The sequence below is a fragment of the Podarcis erhardii genome (assembly GCF_964252035.2).
Source record: "Podarcis erhardii genome assembly, chromosome: 6".
In the NCBI taxonomy this organism is placed as follows: Eukaryota; Metazoa; Chordata; class Lepidosauria; order Squamata; family Lacertidae; genus Podarcis; species Podarcis erhardii.
The window spans coordinates 47635645-47657269 of NC_138510.1; the positions used below are offsets into that span (position 1 = coordinate 47635645).

At 44.2% G+C, this 21625-nt stretch overlaps 1 protein-coding gene across 1 annotated transcript; it reads left to right on the forward strand.

The window, feature by feature from the left end:
• The first annotated feature begins 10260 nt into the window (after positions 1–10260).
• On the forward strand, positions 10261–15161 carry PIM1 (Pim-1 proto-oncogene, serine/threonine kinase). The gene is made up of 6 exons (XM_081866598.1): positions 10261–10532; positions 10782–10888; positions 11086–11136; positions 11292–11658; positions 13151–13327; positions 13800–15161. Exons 1-6 carry the CDS (start codon positions 10451–10453, stop codon positions 13955–13957), a joined length of 942 nt encoding a protein of 313 aa, XP_081722724.1. The 5' UTR covers positions 10261–10450; the 3' UTR covers positions 13958–15161.
• The last annotated feature ends 6464 nt before the right edge of the window (positions 15162–21625 follow it).

The window sequence follows — 21625 nt, forward strand, 5'->3', positions numbered from 1 at the left end:
GAGAAGAAGGTAGACAGAGATGAGGAGGAAAGAAAGGGATGAGCAAGAATGTGTGTGTATATAAGTATGTGTGCAAGAGACTGAGTCAGTGAGTTAAGACAAGACACAGAGATGGATGGGAGAAAAAGAGTGAAGGGAGAAAGTGGCAAGGGAGACACCAAGATGAGGAAGAAGGTGTGGGGACAGAAAGTGCCACAGGAGAGGAAAAGAGTGCCTCTTATTGATTTGGAACTTAGATGGCAAATGGAGATAGATGCAGGGAGAGAGTCACACACCTCAGAATTTACTAGCCCAGCACACCCTTCAACATTTCTCTGATGAAAGTAAGGCCATCCTATTCCATGATGATGATGATGATGACAACAACAACAACTTTATTATTTATACCCCACCCATCCTACTAGGTTGCCCCAGCCACTCTGGGTGGATTCCGACATATAGCATACTAAAACATCAAACATTTAAAAACCTTCCCTATACAGGGCTGCCTTCAGATGTCTTCTAAAGGTTGTATAGTTACTTATCTCTTTGGCTCAGAGGTCGCATAACTCCATACTCTTCAACATATCTCTGTTGAAAATAGGGACGTCCTACCATACCCTCCAATATTTCTCCAGTGTAAATAGGGATGCCCAAAGGAAAAGTGGGATATTCTGAGATCAAATCAGAAACCAGGACGGCTTCTGTAAATCTGGGACTGTCCCTGAAAATAGGGACACTTGGAGGATCTGGCCCAGATCTTGAATGCAGGCCTCTGATCTTTATCTGCATGGGAACTCCATGCATTAATCTTGCATTCCTGGGTAAGCATGTGGATTTTGATATGCTGCAGTCCCATAACCACCTCACCTGGGAGGAAGTTGGGACATCTGAGCAGAGTTATATAGGATTGTGCTGACAGTGTATTAGCCGCATTAATCTCCCAATAAGAAACCACTGATTTATATGGTCACATTTAAGGAAATTGTTCTCCCTCAGGACAATTATGTATGTGAACAAGCCCTGGGAAATAAAAGCCTGGTGTGAGCAGCTAACCACAGAAAACCTGGCCTTCAGTGAATGGTGGGAATTACCGGTAAATGCACAATTTGCAGTTACTTCCTTCAAGTCGGGGATCAGGAACCTGTGGTCCTTCAGATTTTGTTGGATTATAAATTCCATAATCTCCTACTATTGGCCAAAATGGCTGGGGTTGATGGGAAATGGGAGTTCAATAACATTTGGATAGGCAAAGGTTAGAAACTTCCTGCTTTAAGTGCTGAATTTCAGATTCATTCTGATCTTTGTGCAAACAACATGCAAAGGCTAACATGCTGGGCAACTACTAGCATTGTCTGTTAATGACAAGCTTCTGTACAGCTGCATCTGAAACTCATGGCTGCAGCTGGGTCAATGCCCAGAGGCAATAAGGCCTTGGGGTACACAGACTTCTGCTCTGCCTGTTGCAAGATCAGTCTAACTGCATGTCCTTCAGCACACCAAAGCCCAATGATACCAGCCACAAATTCATTCTAATCACTTGTCTTATTGAAATCACCACTCCGTGTTGACACAAATCAGTTTCGACATATAGATCATGGAAAGAGTCAGACAGCTTTTGGTTGATTGTATATCCCTGCAGGTTAGACGATGCATGTTAATAGGGCAGTTTTGTCCAGTGTTTGTAAACAGAGAAGATTAGATCTAGGGCTGCCAGCTTGGCACCTTATGCCATCAGTTTAAAGAATTCAGCGATAATCCATTCAGAACAGAATGCAGGCTTCTTAGTACTAATTCACATGACTGCTGAGTGCAGCGCTGGACACTTTAAATAGCAGATTGACGTTTGCTTGAGGTGAACGGGTCATGTGAGGCCCAAATCTCCAGAAAGTGTGTGGAGACATGCGTAACTGTGGTGTGGACTAACAGCTGAAACCCCTCTCACAACCCCATTCACCAAGGAGAAAGCTAGAATCTAAGCAGAACTCAAAACAACCAAATCATTCTCGTTGGTAATCAGCTAACAGGGGAGGAAATCTCAGTCAGCAGGGCAGGTCATTTAAGGAAATAAATGTTTATCATTTATGGTTGTACCTTTTCACTTAAGAAAATAGAAGGGGGAATTTGTCATGGTTGAATGACTTTAGCTTTCAGGTTAATTAGTTCTGATCCATTCTTGCTGGGGGTTTTTAACCAGACCATAATGAAAGAAGGGGATGAGACAGAACATCTGCTTCCAAAATGTGTCTGGGGAGACTGTTCCTTTCTCTGTAGGCCATGCACGGTCTCTTCTTCCCCTTGTTTTCTGTATGTCATGCTCCCACACATTAAAAATAATGTTAGAAGTGGGCACTCTGGACCAAGGGGAAAGCTAGCTGCCTGGATCTGTCAGAGCTCCTTTGTCTTTAACAGTTTTTGCCTGTGTCAGGCAGCTGGTGGCAACAGAAATGGAGCCGCTACTGGTAAACACCAAGGTGCAAAATGAACCTGAGAAAACAGAACATTTTCAATTCTTTCATTTACCATTCAGATAGGATCACTTGCCCCCAATCATGCTAGGGACTGTATACAAGCAAGTGAAATACTGAGAAGATTGAATGAATGCTGCTGCTGAATAATACTTTGGGTATTATTCAACTAAATATGTGCAATAAAACTTTCCCTGCTCTCCTCTCCGCATGCATTCCCATATCTGCTCTATAGGGTTGGGGAAACCCTAAGACATACTTGGCAGAGGGAGCAGAGAGAGATAACATTCCATTGTGCAAGGAGAAATGCTTGCTGTCACAAAATGCTCTCCTTAGCACTGCACTGAATACAACCCTTGTATATTATTGCGTTGGTGTTTTCTACAGAGAGTATGAAAATCGATAGCCACTGCTATCTCAGAATATGCTTTACATTGACAACCAAATTTTTATATTTCTAGAAAAAGACTTAGAAGTGATAACAATAAAGCTTGGGAGTGGGACCAACTATTCCCTTTTAAACTAGGCTGATGGGCCAAGGTCAGGCAGGGAAAACAGTTCTCTCTAATGTGAAGTGGGGACTCAACTGAGGTGAGGAGGAAAGATTGACCCCTGGCTGAGCAGGGCTGTCTTCCCATCCATCCTTTCCAGACTAGAAACGCATACATACCATAACTGAGCCTACATACCAGACACAAACCCATTTCTGCCATTTATCCATTGAGAACAGTGGCGTAGCGTGGGTTGTCAGCACCCGGGGCAAAGCAAGTAATTTGCGCCCCCTAACCCTGGATTTGCGCCCCCTACCCCTACCCCTAACCCCCAAATGTTGCGCCCGGTGCGGCCGGCCCCCCCTGCAACCCCACGCTACGCCACTGATTGAGAATAGTTATAATAATAATAATAATAATTTATTATTTATACCCCACCCATCTGGCTGGGTTTCCTTCTTATTACCTTTAGGGTCATTTTCAGACATCTCATTTACAGTTTTGCTAGGGCATGTAATAGGGGGACGCGGGTGGCACTGTGGGTAAAACCTCAGCGCCTAGGACTTGCCGATCGCATGGTCGGCAGTTCGAATCCCCGCGGCGGGGTGAGCTCCCGTCGTTCTGTCCCAGCTCCTGCCCACCTAGCAGTTCGAAAGCACCCTTAAGTGCAAGTAGATAAATAGGTACCGCTTTATAGCGGGAAGGTAAACGGCGTTTCCGTGTGCTGCGCTGCTGCAGTCTCGCCAGAGCAGCTTCGTCACGCTGGCCATGTGACCCGGAAGTGTCCTCGGACAGCACTGGCCCCCGGCCTCTTAAGCGAGATGGGCGCACAACCCCAAAGTCGGTCACGACTGGCCAGTGCGGGCAGGGGTACCTTTACCTTTACCTTTAGGGCATGTAATAGATCTCTTTAAAAGAGTCTTTTCCTGCCCATTGCAAGGCTTTTGATAGACATACTGATCAATGTATTGAGCACTGATTGAGTCATGTCTCTTGCACCTCATTCACACTCTCAAATTGATTAGATTAGAGTTGGGGCAGGCCTTAAACTGTATGCCTGGGGCCCCTTTAATTCCTGGATCCAGCAAAGGTTGAATTCTAAAGGAGGATTCAATTGTTGGTATAGTCAGGGCAGCTTGAGTTAATGGCCCACTAAATTTGGGTCCTTAGGGTAACAAAGAAAGTGCTTTGTGCCAGAGGGCAAATGGGTGGGCCTCCCTCCCTCCCCAGCTGTTGGTGAGAAGGGTCAGAGTTGGCTTAAAAGCAGATTGCAGACAGAAACCTGAGAGGGAGAGAAATATTTGGTTTCTGCTTGACTCCAAGGCTGTGGCTACAGGAGAAGCCAGACCTTCTTGGGGTGTTAATGCTGTGAGACCCTCCACCATAGACTCAGGTTGTATATATGTGTAAATAAACCATATATCCTAAAGACACCACAGTCTCCATTGCCCCTCATTCTGAGGAAACCAAGCACCTGGACCCCTTGGGGTCTAGCACCATTTGGAGTGTGGGGTGGCATGCAACAGTATGTACCTTTGGCCACAATCATAGAATGAGTTGCTGCAATTGTCATTCTGCTTGTTCAGTGTCCTTCCCTTATATGTCCTCAAGTTAAATCTCCCCCCCCCCTTTATTCTGCCCTTCCTCCATAGAACTCTGGAAAGTGTATGTGACAGCCGCTTCCAAATTATCCCATGATGTATTTTAAGCAGAGAGGCAGTGAGATTGGCCCAAGATGACACAGGACCTGAAGTCCTAAGTCCGATATTCTAACCATTACCCCACACTGATGCTCAAATCTCTGGCAGACTGGAGGTAGGGTTTGTCAGGATGCATGTATAACCTGCTCTTTCATGTCCTACAATGAGATTCTTTTGGAATAGTGGATATTACAGGAGAATTATGTTATTCAAGTACATAATTTAACCACAGTTACAAATAACCTCTTTGCTCTTGAATGATTCCAGGACAGGTTGCTGTAAACTAAAGAAATAGCACATGAAGCACTATGCCACTGTTTTCCAGTGTTGGAGAATATGGAATCAGTTCTCTTTGCTCTAAGAATTCATATAAATAAGTTGTCCATACATAAACCAATGTACACAACTTCCCAGGCCACTCTTTTATAGTTGCCATATTTCTTTCCAGTAAGAACAAAAAAGCTAATTGTGTTTTTTAAAGAACTTTTCAGCTAAAAAGGAATATGTTTCCAGAAATAAGGAGTGCATTGAAAGTTATTGGAGTTAAATTTGGCATATGCAGGGCGGGGATCCCTGACGAAATGCAGTGTGGGATGCAAGCATCTTAATGAATGGAAAGAGCACTTCTTCCATTATCTACCTATCACATGTTCTCTCCATTCATCCTATCAGAATATGAGTCACCTTTTATAGTTGCAAATGTTCCAAGAGGGATTATATACACAACAACTCCCAGGAATGACTCTTTGGTTATCTGTGTTCTTGATGACTTCAAAATTATATATAGACGGATTTAAACATTTGCTTCTCTGCCGTACGTAATAGTATATTGATTAGAGACAGAGTGTGGAAAACATTACATCTCCGCTGCATGTGTGTGTTTTTTCACTGTTTCTCCTGAAATCTCTTATGGAACAACAGTAGTGTCTGAGGTTTGAATGCCAAGTTCTGTGTGAATTTGGAAAAATAGTTAGATACTTTCAGTTCACAAGCAGTCTGAACAGCTGCGTGGCCACAACTTAAACACTAAAACTACAATCACTAGAATTTCCAGTAAGATCCATTAATTCCAAAGCAATTCACCTCCCAAGTGTGTGGGATGCTGGGAGCTCCCAGTCTGTTTGGGAGGAGAAAAGAAGAGAACACAGATTGGCGTCTTCTGTAATAATTTAGAGACTACTGGCTGTAGTTCTTTGCTCTAAATGTTAATAGACTTGAGTAATCAGAACCCACTACTGGTAAATTATTTATAATATCTTTGGAACTCAGGAAAGCAACTCATCCAGCAACTTCTATAGAAACATACTGTTGAAAGGTACTTTGGTCAAGAATTCCCGGCTGGAATTTTTACTTTTACCAAGGAAAGAGGGCGTGTGTGTGTTTGGGAGCATGTGCAGATGTAGCTGCCAATGCACATGTTTTCAGGAAGAGATGAAGTCATGACAAGATTAGCAGAAAAATTCAATTAGGGCTGACTTCACCATGGCAGCCAAACAGGTCAAGTTTGGGACGGTGACGAAGGCGTTTGTTATTATCAGAAAGCCTCTAGTGCTTGCCAAAAGTAATGTAACTTCTTGCATTGAAGCCTGGATTTGAGCCAATGAAACTTCAATCTACTTTTAACAGAAGAACTTCTTCAGAGAAGCTGTCAGCCATTTCTAACAGAGAAATCCTATACGGCAACTGTGCTGGGGGCAGAGACAGACTGCTGCTCTGCAGGCAGCACGGACATTGTACGGAGCATCCTTTGCAAGATGGGGGCAAGCCACAGTGCTTGTCTTTACATATGTATGTGGCAATGTGCAGTCACACAGTCACATGCATATATGTATTCTATGCATTTAATAAACTTTCAGTAAGAAAGAATTCAGTTTTTGAAGCATAACTGTGCTTAGAAAAAGTTGTGGGACAGAGACGAAGTGGTAGAGCTTATGCAAAAAGCCCACATTCAATTCCCACCTTTTCCAGGTACGAATGGGAGTGACTCTGTCTCAAACCACTACCAGTCAAATGTAGACAATACCGAGCAAGGTGGACCAGTGGTCTGACTCAGTATATAAAGCAGTTTCTTTACATAGGCGTACCCAGGATTTTTGTTGGGGGCAGGACTTTTGTGGGAGAGGGCAGAACCTACATGATTGGTCAGTTAGTTAAGTATCTCTTAACTAGCTGATAGGGGGGCAGCTGCCTCCCTGCCTCCCCTTGACTACACCCATGGTTTCTTATGTTCTTATGTAGGTTGTGGAGCTCTTTGGGTGATAGAAAAAACACTTGTCATTCAAGAACGTGTTTTTATTTTATGGGTCCAGAGAAGGACAGCATCCCCTACAATATTAGCCCCAAGGGAAGCTGCATGTGAATCGTAGCCTATCAATACTACTTGAGGGTAGCAACCTATATCACACTGGGCAATTGTAATCTCCCTGCTTCATTCTGTCATTTGTTTCTTAGATGCCTTCTGATAAATTGAATTCAGAAGTAAAGAGACAGTAAGTATCCCAGCTATGTTCCTTTTACAAATATTACCACTTGCCTATTTTTGGTTGTTTTATTCCTTTTGGGTATGGATATATACAGTTTTATGACTACAGAATAATAGAAGCGCTGAAAATGGAAACATAAAAACAATATTATGCTATGCCCTCATCTTGCACATTAATTTATCTTTCTTGATAATAGCAAGGTTTGAGGACATTTTATACACATCTGGCTAAAATGTTTAAATAACTGAATATACAATCCAGGAGTAAGTGTTTGCTCTTTTTCTAAGTCAAGCTGCATTTTCTCTTTGAGTTTCATTTACAAAAATTGGTCTGTTTCACTTGTATTTATAGAGAGTTTCACTTTCAGATTACAATAGTTGGCTTCCGAGGAAGTTAGTGTTTGCTTGTTTTTTAAACAGCTGCTCCCTTCCACTTCACAGGAAAGAAAAATGTTGCAAAATGATTTGCTATTTTTAATTATTTCTGCAAGCTTATTTATGGAGAATAAAAACAAGGGCAAAACTTGTTCTGACAGTCACCCTTTAAAGGTCGCATGTTTTTACCTTTGTACCACAATATACACATATCATCCTCTGCCAGAACAGGACAAAGGTTGCAAAAATCTTTACTGGGAACAGTGTCAGCTGTTAAAAGCAGTCAATAAAAGGAACTTCATGAGATTTTCTGCCAGGTGCAATTACAAAATATTGCATACAATTACATTCCAACAGAATTGGAATTCATGCAACATAGCATAGGAATTTATGAAACTTTTACACTTGTACACTTTCAGTGTCACCACAGTGCAAAGTGTATCTAAATAGTTGCTATGCTCTTGTTATGCTAGTTTCTCCAAAATGAAAGATCAAATTTAAACAAACTTCTGTTGACAATGTGACTCGTCCTTATTGAAGTATAGTAATTCCTGTCCTATGGGATATACAGCCAGTATCAGATGAGATGTTAATACCCTGCTGCTTCCAACAGAACACCTCATGGCCTAATTGGCTGCTGTAAGCATGTGTTCTAATCTTACCTTTATCTCTGCTATCATTTAGCACTTTCTATTCCAGAGACAAGTGCGTGAGCTCAACTGATAGTGTATCAGGAGTTACCTGAGAAAATAAGAACATAAGACGAGCCCTATCAGATCAGTTCAAAGGCCCTTCTAGTCCAGCATCCTGGTCTCACTGTCCAGCCAGATAGGTCCTGCCCACAAGCACCCTCATGTTCCCCAATGACTGACATTCAGAGTCATGGTGCCTCTGCTCTGGCAAGTAATACATACAGCCAACATGATCAGTAGTCACTGATAGCACTGTCCTCCATGAATTTGTCCAATAGCCTTTAAAGCCAGTTGCAGCCATCCCTACACCTTGCAAATTCCATCATGAGCTGTGCAAATTCCATCATGAGCTGTATACAGTGGTACCTTGGGTTAAGTACTTAATTCATTCCAGAGCTCCGTACTTAACCTGAATTTGTTCTTAACCTGAAGCACCACTTTAGCTAATGGGGCCTCCTGCTACTGCTGCACTGCTGGAGCAGGATTTCTGTTCTCATCCTAAAGCAAAGTTCTTAACCTGAAGCACTATTTCTGGGTTAGCGGAGTGTGTAACCTGAAGCGTATGTAACCTGAAGCGTATGTAACCTGAAGCGTATGTAACCCGAGGTACCACTGTACTTCCTTTTTGTCTGTCCTGAATACCCCACATTCAGCTTTTTTGAAGGTCCCTGCAACTGAATTCCATTCTGCATATTTGGTAACTTATGTCGGAAGGGTTTGATCACTGGTAACGGCCGATATTTGAACTCGAAACCTCCCGTGCCTCATCAGTATCCATGTTCTGTTGAAACAAAATAAAAAAATTCCTTCCAGTAGCACCTTAAAGACCAACTAAGTTAGTTCTTGGTATGAGCTTCCGTGTGCATGCACACTTCTTCAGATACACTGTGCATCTGAAGAAGTGTGCATGCGCATGAAAGCTCATATCAAGAACTAACTTAGTTGGTCTTTAAGGTGCTACTGGAAGGAATTTTTTTATTTTGTTTTGACTATGGCAGACCAACACGGCTACCTATCTGTAACATGTTCTGTTGGATGTTGTTTTTAATTAATTGCTGGACCAATTATCTTGCAAATGGCCCTGTAATTGTTGTTCATAATGTATCTATCAGTCTCATGATGGAATCTGTCCCTCTGCTACATTCTTGTGTAACCAAGAAATGAACCTGGGAAAGGCTTATGCAAATACAGGACCATTGTTCCATTCATTCCGATGGCAAAAAGTACATGTGTAGCAATGGGGAACATAGAACAATTTTCATTCCTCCCCAGGCCTCGGAGTAACTAAGAGCTGGTTTGGCCACCACGCCACTCTCTCCAAATGCACACCCTAAGCCCATCACATGGCTGCCATTCACTCCTCAGCAGCGGGGGAAGCGGGCGAGGGGGAAATCCTGCATTTCAGCACGCTACTTATTTATTTCGCAGCTTTTTTTTGAACAGCTTAATCATGAAAAAACTGTAGCGGTGGCAACATGATTGGCAGTCGCCATCCTTCCCGCCCCCATGAAGAGGCATCTGTGCTGGAACGGGCTGCATGACAGGCAGATATTTAAAAGGCTGCCAATGAAAATATTGCAACGATAGGGAAATCAGCACCTGCTGAATTTCTGCCTACCATGCAGCTAATGAATGAATGAATGAATGGCGCAGGTGGCAATGGGGAATTATTTCCTTGAAGGAGCCCATCGCATGGGAGATGGAGGGCATATTATATCTGTGGCGAGCAGCGAGTGACTAAGAGAGGAGGACCGCCCTTTGCCAGAGCGGAGCAGCCCCCGGGGAGCCTGTCTGGCTCATTGTCTTCTCCCTTTTTCCCGCCACAGGTCCCGAGCTAGCCTCGCTCCCCTTCGCGCCCCCCCTCCGCCGCCCCCTCCTCCTTCCCCCCTCTCTTTGGCGCCTTTTCCTTCCCGCCACGTCGAGTCTCTTTCCATTCTGACGGAGAGCCGAGGCGCGGGCTGGCGGCTGCGGCGCCGATTGGCCGGCTCCGTGCCGGTGGGCGGAGCTTCGCCGCTGTTGGAGACCTGCCCGCCGGCTCTCCCCGGCTCCGCCCCAGCGCTGCTCCCTCCCACTTTACTACAGGCGGCTGAGGCCGGGGCCGTCGCGCCACACGGGAGGGAGCAGGCTGGCCCGGCACGACCCCGCCCGCAGCTCCCGCCCGTGCCTCGGAGACGCCAACCCAGCAGCAGCAGCAGCTGCCTCAGAGACGCCGCCGCCGCCGCCGCCGGTCCCGGCCTGCTTGGAACACGCGGACGGGGCGGGAATGTTGCTCTCCAAGATCAACTCCCTGGCCCACCTGTGCTCCGCGCCCGGAGGGGACCTGCACCCGGTCAAGCCCCTGCCAGGTCAGCCACACCGGAGGGGGGCAGAGGATGGATGGATGGGGGGGGGGGTCGGGCGGCCTGCAGGCGCCCCTCACGGTCGGTCGGGGTCGTGAGGCGAAGGCGGGGCTGGGGTGGCGGCCAGGGGTTTGTTTTGTTTGGGGAGCGGCTGATGCGGAGAGATCGGGCGGGAGGGAGAGCAGCGTTGCTGAGGAGGCGCAATGGACTGACCTCCCCCCCCCTCCCCATCCCTCGTTTTCTCTCCCTTCGCAGGAAAAGAAAAGGAACCCCTGGAGAAGTTGTACCAGGTGGGCCCGCTGCTCGGCAGTGGCGGCTTCGGCTCGGTCTACTCGGGGACCCGGCTGGCGGATGGAGCTCCGGTGAGTGCTTGGCCGCGGGTGGATTGTGCCCCCATTTGCTCCCCATCGCTCTCCCTCTTCGTTTTCCCCAAACCCCAATTTTCTCCCAAAAAATACCCTTTCCATTCATTCCAGTCCCCCCTCCCCGCCACCCATGGCATTTCTTTCTACCGGTCCTGTTCGCTCAATCCATTTTTTTCTCTCTTTAATCTTCGTAGGTGGCGATCAAGCATGTGTCCCGCGACCGGGTTTCGGAATGGGGGGAATTGGTAAGTGTTTGGGCGGAGGAATGCCCCCGAGTTGCTCGAGAGAATCTCTTTCAGCTTTCAATGATCTGCCACAATGCAGGTCGATTGATTCTCCTATTCATGAATCCTGTTTTCTCTCTCCCCCCCCCCCCCGCCCAAAAAAAATCACATTGCAGCCTGGTGGAACGAGGGTACCCATGGAGATCTTGCTCTTGAAGAAGGTTGGCTCTGGCTTTCGGGGCGTAATCAGGCTCCTGGATTGGTTTGAGAGGCCGGACAGTTTTATTTTGGTTTTGGAACGGCCTGATCCCGTGCAGGATCTCTTTGATTTCATCACGGAGCGGGGTGCTCTGCCCGAAGACTTGGCTCGCAGCTTTTTCCGTCAGGTTTTGGAGGCGGTTCGACATTGTCACAGCTGTGGGGTTCTGCACCGGGATATCAAGGACGAGAATATCCTGATTGACCTGAGCAGTGGAGAGCTCAAACTTATAGACTTTGGATCTGGAGCGCTGCTCAAGGACACAGTGTACACTGACTTTGATGGTGAGTCTTGTCAATTTCCATTCCCTGCTTCGAGCCAGGGAATTTCCTTTTTGAAACACTGTGTTCCCGGGGTTTGAGTGCTTTGCAGCAATGGAACATGTTCTTCCTCTGAGCTGTAGGACTTGTTCTTCTTATGAAATACATTTTATCCTGATTGCCTATTGCCTACACACAGTTTCTGTTGATAGGAGATTTAGCTCCAATCAACTGCTAGACTTTGCTAATGGTTTTTTTTTTTAATGAGCCTGAACCTACTGTCTTATTTGTGGTGTGAAAATAGAAAGTGAAGGAACCAGGCAGTAAATATGTTGTAAATCTGAGTGGCTACTAATTCACTTGTGAGGGAGTGCAGAATTGCAAGGCTGAATGCAAACATGTTTGCAGGCATACTGTTCAAAACCTTGAATGCTAATCAAAATCTGTAACTAAAGGGAAAATCTTAAAGTACGTGGATTGCTATCTTTCTAAAACTGATAGATGACTGAAAGGGTTTTGTAGTTTGTCCCTACGAAGAGCAGAGTACAAAAAAGCGGAGGAGGTAGTTGCTAAGATCTGCTGCCTCTGCCATCTCACTAAATTAATCATTTTAAATGGAAAGTTGCTTTTCGTCATGGCATGAATGTTGTGAAATCTAATCTGGAAGAGATCTGTTTACATTCATCTCACTTTACCTTCCCTGCTAAGAAGCACAAATCAATAATTTGTTTAACAAAATGTGCATGTGGGGGAAAGGAGATTCAAGTATTGAAGATTTGAATAGAAATGCGAGCTGCTCACAGACATTAATTGTTTCCAGAAAACAAACCAAGCTTCTAGCCGTTGCTAACGACTCTTTTCATGAGCTGTTGACTTTCAAAAAATCACGGCTGGCTTTCAGTTTGGTTTGTTTGTGTTTTTTTTTGCCTCTGGGTTCCTGAGTGGCATGAGCTGCCTTGCATTTTTTGTTTTGTTTTTAATTTAACGGTTAATGACCAGGGGTGGGTTTGCTCCTCCCTCTGTTGCCCTCTTTCTTGCACAAATACTCAAGCTTCTGGTGCCCCCTGGTGGATCATGAGGATTTTTTTTACAACCCAAAGTTTGTAAACAAGAGTCACGTGGCTGGAAACCAGACTAGCAGCTCTGACCTCAGTATCCTTGCTTCCTGCCAGCAAGGAGGTGGGTGGGGGAGAGAGATCAGATACTACAACAAAGGGTGCCAAGACCTACTGCAGTGGTGCAAGTAAGCTGCATCTCAGCATTACCACATGCACAACTAAAAGATAAAGCCATCCCATCATACTGTACATTCAGTCTTTGTCAACATCTTAAGCAACTTGTCTTCAGAAGTCCATGCCTGGTTTTTACTAACTGCATTGTCATAGTTGAAAACTAGTTCACTTGATGTTCCTGGTCTTTTGATCAATGTGTCCAAGCACTGAAAAAAATCAGCACTGAGGTGATTTGTAGGAATTTTAAATCTCATGATGAGACCTTCCTCTTCTTTCTCTTCTAGGGACTCGTGTATATAGTCCTCCAGAATGGATTCGCTACCACAGGTACCATGGTAGATCTGCTGCCGTCTGGTCGCTTGGAGTACTGCTCTATGACATGGTCTGTGGTGATATCCCCTTTGAACATGATGAGGAGATCATAAGAGGTCAAGTTTATTTTCGGCAAAGGATTTCTCCTGGTAAGTGTCTGCTGCTCTTATGAGATAGGGGATAACTTAGTGGACAGGGCTTATCCACTCTCTGCTTTGAGAGGCAGTACTTGGAAGTATTTCTGATGATCCCAAACAGCTTTTATATTAGATGTTACTGCTATATGCTAAAGCATGCAAGTAACACTTCAGCTGTTGAGGGGGGAAAACCTAGAATTTGAAATTAAGTGGTGTGTTACCATCGAAATTGCACAAGCAAGTGTTCCTAAAACACTGTTATTGGGCTTCCAGTCAGATTTTGAATCATTCCCTTGATGTCAAACTTGAAGCAAACACACCCTGGTATGAGTAGCAAAACAAACATTAATTAAACATTGTTTCAGCCATGTAAAACAGTCTTGTTTCATAAAGCAGGGTGAGATTTTGTTGCATCATCAGTGTCCTGCTTTGTAGATTCTCCTCAGCAATGCACCTATTCCAACTTTGTCCTTTCTTTTTGCAGAGTGCCAGCATCTTATTAAGTGGTGTTTAGCTCTGAGGCCTTCTGACCGGCCATCCTTTGAAGACATTCTGAACCATTCTTGGATGCAAGAAGTTCTTCTGTCTCAGGAAACAGCTGAGATCCACCTGCACAGTCTACTGCATGAGTCTAGAAAATAGCAGTGTGTCTCATCCTTTTGGGGTGCAAAACAGAATTCTGCCCTACTGATTCTGGCTGAGTGGGGATTTTTACAGGAATACCATCATCTCATTGCAGACACAGGCTGCCTGGAGACATTTCCAAGCCTGAAAAAAACCATCTCTGCTGGTCGAGTGGATTTAAACTCTTTGGGTCCCGCTTTGCAAACCTCCTTGCCACTAGATGACTTGAGCAACTCCATGCGTGTTCATAACCTGCTGAATCCTAGAATATGAAACAAGTGGAGCAGACAACTAGAGCAGACTCTCAGTTGGGGGAATCGGGGATGGGGAAATACCGATTTGGACTGGCCCCTGTCTTCACTGTGTCACCATGTTCTGAGTGCCTTCAGTTGCAACTGAGCTGTGCTGGGGGAAAGAAAATACTTGAGTGTTCCTTCCTTGCTGCTGCCTCAAGATTTACCTGGGTTTTGGTTTGTTCCACCTTCTAAAAGAACTGCTTGAAAAGAGGCTGTGAGTGATCCACTGGCAAACCCTAGCTATGTGCTGTCCAATATGAACTCTGAGTTGGCTCTTGCCGCCTCTCACGTGAAGGCATCCTCAAGTGCACAAACAATGCAACCCAATTAACTGTAAATTTGTACAGATCAATACAGGAACAAAGCTTGGTGTACAGAAGATTGCAGTTTATAATGTTTTTACTCCTGTTTTTTTTAATTTATTTCTAGGGTTTTTTAATGGAATATCCTAACTTTAGGATCTTATTTATTTTATTTATGAATCATGTGGGTTCTTAGCCTACACTTCACCGCTACAGCTGCTGACCTGATATCCTGTCACATTGCCCCCTCCTCCCCTTTCCCAACTTCCTTCCTCCATTGGGTTCTTTTCTGCCTATTCTGCTCTGTTTGATGTCTTGCCACTGTATGGAGTAGCTGACCTGCCACTCAGCCATCTGTAAATAGTTCCAGCTGTGGCTGTTCAGCCTCCCCGAATGTTTGAGACATGTTTTTACAGGTATTGGTGGGGGGAGGGGATGTGTACATAGTACTCTTCTTACTTAAAGTGGAGCAAGATACCCTGGACTTCAACATTGTCAAGCTTCTATAAGTAATTTGGTGTGTAGTCTGCTGGTTTTGTTAATAGCTAATACTGTACAGGGAATTCAGAATTGCTATTTTTTTTATACATGCAGTTTTAAATAAAAATGAAAACTTGATTTTAATCAGATGTCTGGCTCTTCAATGGGCAGTACTAGACTTTGGATGCCCAGTTTGTTTCAGATTCACAACGTTACTGCAAAGTGTTTAACTCAAATCCTTCGTAGCCCTATTTTCAGCTAGAAAATGTCAGCAGAAGCCACAGAAGGTTGCGTTAATCTGCAAATGCTGAGTTAATGGTACCAATAAACTACTTTGGGTATGAATGTTTCAGTTATAGTGCAACATAAATTCTCCAACCTAGAATGTGGATTCTAGTTTTGGGAGAAGGTAGGGGCTAGTTAATGAGTCAAGAGAAAGTTGGGGAATGCCTTGCCTATTTAACCCTATATTTTCCTCACTTGCCCATATCTATGACGATTTCTGCTCTGCCACTACAATGGCCAAACCCATTGGACTGCCCCGTTTTTGTTATTGCATGCATTCATGCATGCATGCATGTGTGACTGGAGTTTTTCACATGGGTTGTGTGTTAGTTACACCAGCAATTGTGTACTATTTAAGTTGCAACCTTAACTCTATTTTGGCTTAGTGAAGTCCCCTGATTACTCCAAGGCAAATATGCACAGGCTTATATCCTGAAGGGTGTTTCTATACCACAATTACCATTTGTTTTGTGAAGAGGCAAAGCTCATTAAAAAAAGAGCACACAATCTTTTGTTCTTCAAAATATTGATAGTTTTAGCTGCAATTCTTTTTAATACATTGACTGCAGGAGATGCTGGAATAAGCTTTCAAATACAGATACTGAGCTTCCAGTGCTTCCTAATTCTCCTGTGAACACCAAACTGGGTTTCACCAAATCTTATAGCAGGGGAAATAGCCTTTATACACCATTTTTCTTTGGAGGCAAACTTTGCAAAATGCCAAGTTATTTGTGAGCTTTTATTAAATTCAAATAAATACTTACTGAGCAGTTGCCTGCTGAATAAGTGGGGTTTTTAACCCTCTGCTGGTGCCGTTTTCCCAAGAGGATGAACTTGCAGTTTCAGCGGGACAATTTTGGGAAAATGGCACAGGGGGAAAAGGGATATTTAGACACAATACCATGGCTCTGAAATAAACTGCAATCCGCTGCAGTTATACAGTATTCCACTTCTTAAAATGTCAGAAGATCTGATCATAGAAATCTCACATACCATGTAGGGTGGCCCTTAAATTAGTTCAGCGATCAACCCCAGCCTGCTTGCCTTCAAACATTTGCCTCCTAAATGCAATTCGTGGAAGCAGATCCTCTGAATTTCAATTAAATTTGCGCTTATGTGTGTTAGTGAGACTGCCATAGGCCCACCCTTATTCCCGTAAGTGTTGGTTGACTGTTACTTATTCTGAGAAAAACTTCCCACAACGGAGACAAAGTGACCAGAAAGTCAAGCTGCACACAGGCTGATCCAATGATAGAAACAAGCCACAGTAGGAAGTTACTATCTTCCCCCACCCTTTGCTATGTCAGTAACGGAAATGACATGAGTCTCCTCACTCAGCAAGGATCCCATGGAAAATGAAATACGAAAATTACAGCACATTGGGCCCTGCACTGCATATGTAAGTAAGTACATACACATTATTTTCAAAAGCTGAGGCCCATAGAAGAGCATGGAAGAAAGCAGGAGGTTTGAAGCGGATTTAACTTTGTGGGTGGTAAACTATGAAATCTTATTTGACAAGTCAATATACGCTTGTGGGAGCAGCACAAAACATGACATTTGGCTCAAAACCTTGCCACAGGTTTTAGGGGGAAAACCAGATTTGGGAGTTTGTAGTTAATTGAGCTTGTTCAAAAAATGGTTGTGGCAGACTTTTGTTGCCAGTTCACTGAAACGCAGGATCAAATGTCACATTATAGGAAATGACCACCACACACTTAATTCTCCATCTTTCCTAAGGTCTGGGATCTTCGGTGCTGTGACCTGACAGCATTCAGCACATCCTGTCTCCCAGCCACAGACAGCAATGTGGTTGCAGTGTGTGTGTGTGTGTGTGTGTGTGTGTGTGTGTGTGTGTGTGTAGATGTTAGGGAAACACAGGACCATGACACAACCTGAATGTTAAAGTCAGGGAAAGTAGACATGCAGCATCTGCTGTCAGCCACCATCATACAGTTAATGTACTGCCATCTTTGGTTTGTGAAGATAATAATCCTACACACCACCAGCCACCCCCCATGCACCCAACCCTCTCTCTGGGTTGCAGAATGCTCATTGTTTTTTAGTGAATTAACCCTGGGGCAGTTGGCCTAAAGTACGAAAGGTTTCCACAACATAAACACTTGACTGACTGACTTACTCATCTTGTCTAGATCATGTGGGCATTCACAGAAACTTCCCAGAATTGTAGTCTTTGCGCTCCAGACTGCAGTGCCTTTATTGCCATTTACTGCCTTCAAAAATCTTAAGGGGTGTCACATGGAAGAGGGAACATGCTTGTTTTCTCCTGCTCTGGAGGGTAGGACTCGAACCAATGGCTTTAAGTTACAAGAAAGGAGATTCTGACTAAACATTTGGAAAAACTTTCTGACAGTAGGAGCTGTTCGGCAGTGGAACAGACTCCCACGAGAGGCGATGGACTCTCCTTCCTTGTTGGTTTTAAAGCAGAGGTTGGATGGTCATCTACCATGGATGCTTTAGCTGTGATTCCGGCATTGCAGGGGGTTGGACTAGATGACCCTTGGGTCCCTTCCAACTCTCAGCTTCAATGTTTCTATTCAGCCTTCTGTGTTGGAGAGAAAAGCTTTGAATAATCATTTGAAGGAGACTTTAACAGGCAGTTATAAGCAGGATTAAGAAGGGGGAAATGTCCTCTCACGCTTTCTCCATGTATGGCAATCAAGGACCAATGACATTGTGTTTGTGTAGGATGACACAATGAACTTGGTTTCTAATTACTTATATGTAGTTCACATCCATATTCAATTCAGATTCAGATTATTTTTGCATCTCTGAATTGAATGAACAAGTTGGAACCAACCAGCACCCTTTAACATGGCATATAGAACCTTAGCAGCGCTTGCATTTTCTCCCTGGGCATCATTGCATATGTGTATTAGTTCTAGCAATGCATTTTGATGTGACAGAAGCAACACTTCCTAAACTGCCCCACTGTCAAATCTAAAAATATGGCTGCTTGCTAGTGTGTGACTTTTAATCATTGGGGGGGGGGATTATGCCCATCCAAAGGCTGGGGCATCTCATCACTGGTCCAGATAGGTGATTCCTGACTCAACTTGTAGCAGTGGGTTGGCTAAGGCAGATGTTGATGGGATGGGATGCTAAAGCCCCTCTCCAGCTCTTGAGTGTTCCTGTGTTCCTGCCACTCTTATAAGACTCATGGAGAAACAGCCCCTCTCAGAAAGCATACTGCCAAACACCACCAGATGCAACTGCTATCACTATGAGATGAATGCAGTTTGTGTTGACAAGCATGTACAGGAAATAGAAGCACCAACATTAGCACCATGCAAGGTGTTTGCTTGCTGTTACATAGCAACTGGTGTTAGGAGTCCTCACATTCCCAAGGTGCTTTGTGAGACATACTCCCATATGTATCATTTTGCTAAGGGCGGGTACCTCATGGAAGGATGTTTGATCTCACAGAGTAAGGGAGGGCCTATGTTCAAAGAAATGCAGTATCTCCTGCTTTGCTTGGGAGATTCTTTCAGCAGGGAAGGAAGAAATGCATGAGCCCAACACTGACTCATACTCCTCCCCAGATCTGTGTCGTTTGAACATTGTTATGTATCATTTGAACAGGCAAAGAGTTATCTGCAATTCTATACAAGAACTAACTCAACTTATTTTCTCAATGAATTGGGAATGGAGAGTGTTGCCCTTTCCCATCTTTGCTTAGTAATCAATCTAGGATGATCAGTGCTGGTTTTATAGAACAGTGGCAGCTGTATATCCATTAAACGAACAAATTTTAAAGAGGACAGTTTCTTAAAATGCCTTTCAGACAAGCAAAATAAGTGCTGGATGAGGACTGGTGTCACCCCACAATGCAAACAGCATATGAAAATTAATTGCAGCTAATGTTTCCAAAACTACATTTCTCATCAGTCAGCACGGCAATGAACCTACTATTCTCAAAGCAGCTTCCCAAATAGGCAGTGTGTCAAATTATATGTGAGAGTTTCATGATTGGACCACCTAATTCTTTTTTATTTTATGTAAATGCAGCTGTGGGTTGCTTGTCAGCTTGAAATAAGCAACAGCACTGGGGGAGGTGATGTCTAACCCTGCGTCATTTTCCTGATCAAAATTCCCTCCTCTGTTGCTATTTCCACTTTCCATAGCTGATTTTAAAACAAAACAAAACAAAAACCAGACCCACCTTAACTTTTTACATGGAAACAGCACCATCTGCTGGCTTCTTATGGAAACATAATGTACGGTAACCAACTTTGGTGCTGTGTGGTGTTTTGCATTATATAGGAAACTTCATAGACAGCCTTTATAGAGTTACAGTACCTTGTGAAGAGAGTGCTAGAGACTTGTGTTTTTATGTATCTGTTTGCTACAAATCTGTAGGCTGAGCTGGAGTGGGTGGGTGGGAGCAGGCTAGTACCCAAACAGACACAGTTTTAAAATCATCACCCCACAATGCAAACAGCATGCATGCATTTGAATTCCTTCATGTTTCTTCTTGCCAGCCAGCTGCAGTGTTTCAAACGGCCAGATCAGTTTCAGTTGTTGCAGCCTGCTCACAGAGACAGAACACTCCAGTGAGGCCAGCTACCTGTTCCCTCCAACTCTGTCCATGATGGCTAAAAACTATTGTGGCAGGGATTGATTGGATGAATCCAGGTATTGGTTAATGTTTCATTATGAGAGGGAATTATGCCCACCACCCAAGGAAAGGTGGTGGTAAGGCTTGTACTTGAAGAGACAAGGGTTTTAAGAAAACTACTAGTCAGTCTCTAATATTCCCTTCTTGAGCAAGGTGGCTGACAGGGTAGCCACTGGCAGGTGCAGTTATGCTTGGAAAAGCAATTATCTAGATTCATTTCAATCTGGCTTCAGCCTCCTTTTACCACTAAAACACCCGGTTCCCCTGACTAATGACAGAATATCAGGAGACAATTGGGACCATAGCTTGTTGGTTCTCCCCAGTCTCTCAAGACTTTTGACACCATTGACCATGGTCTCCTTCTGAACCAGGGGGGATGGAAGTTGCAGGCATTGTATTACAGTGGTTTAACCCTTACCTGCAGAGTCATGACCAGAAAGTAGTACTAGGGGGGTCCTACAAGGTCCATTTTATGTCCTATGCTATCAGACACCTATCTGAAACCTCATCATCATCATTTTATTTGTATGCCGCCTTTCCATAGTTGAAACTATGCTCAGGGCGGCTTACAACATGACAAGATTTACACAATTAGGAAGATAACAGAAGTCATAAACAATAAATAAAGCACATCAAAAAGTACACAACCAAATGGAAACAATTTCCATGTAAATTGTAAGATCTAGAAGTAAAGATACAACAATAATATCAATAACAGCAACAGCTCTCTCAACCCCCTGTAAACAATACTCCAGCCCAATAATCTGTTCAACGGCTAGAGCTTTTGTAGCTGGAGTCAGTCAGCACTCCACTCTCCCAGGCCAGATGGGAAAGGGCCAGCAAGGCAGGGTGCAGGTCTTCCAGTTGAGAGCTGTGTCTAGGCATTTGTAGTACGGTGCCATCAGTGTGCAAATGACACACAGTTGTACCTCTCTGTCTTGTTTTGATGTAAAGGAACCTTCCACAACCTGATCATTGGCTGAGCTTGATGGGGCTAAGGCGAGTTGTAGTGCCTCTGGCATTTGTATACTGCAGTTTGAGGACACATTCCAGCCAGGTGAGAACACACAAGGAGTGAATGGAGTAGGGCCAGTGAGGAGTGGGGCCTGGGAAGGGATGTGGTCTGGTGACAATCCTGGAGGATTGCAGTTGGCCCCCCAGGCCTGAGATTTCCTAGCCATACACTATAGAGTAGTAACTAATAGAGAAACATCTCCCTTGTGGTTATATTTTTGTTTTTTGAATTATGCTCTAATTTCCACAACTATTAAGATGAATTATTTGGGTATGAAACCAAGTTGAACTGTCACCTTCCTATTTTTCAGTGCCGATTACAATATTGGTTTTTTAAACACTGTTGCTAAAATGTTGCCAAATAAAACGGCAGTTGTGAAAAGGCAAGTGGACCTGACTGCCCCAAAACATCATTTGATAACAAAACCATGTCTATGAAAAAGATGGGGAAAATCTATACCTCCAGAGATTGCACCACTGTTCCGCTCCTTCCCCAGCCACACACACACACACACACACACACACACACACACACACACAAATCCGCTTTGGTTAAGGAAATGAAAGAAGCTCAAGAAAAACTACTACTTGACTTACACCAAACTTTGCCAAAGTGTGTTTGCTGAAAAACGTGAGTGTGGGATTGTGAGGTAGGCATTGCCAGAGAAGG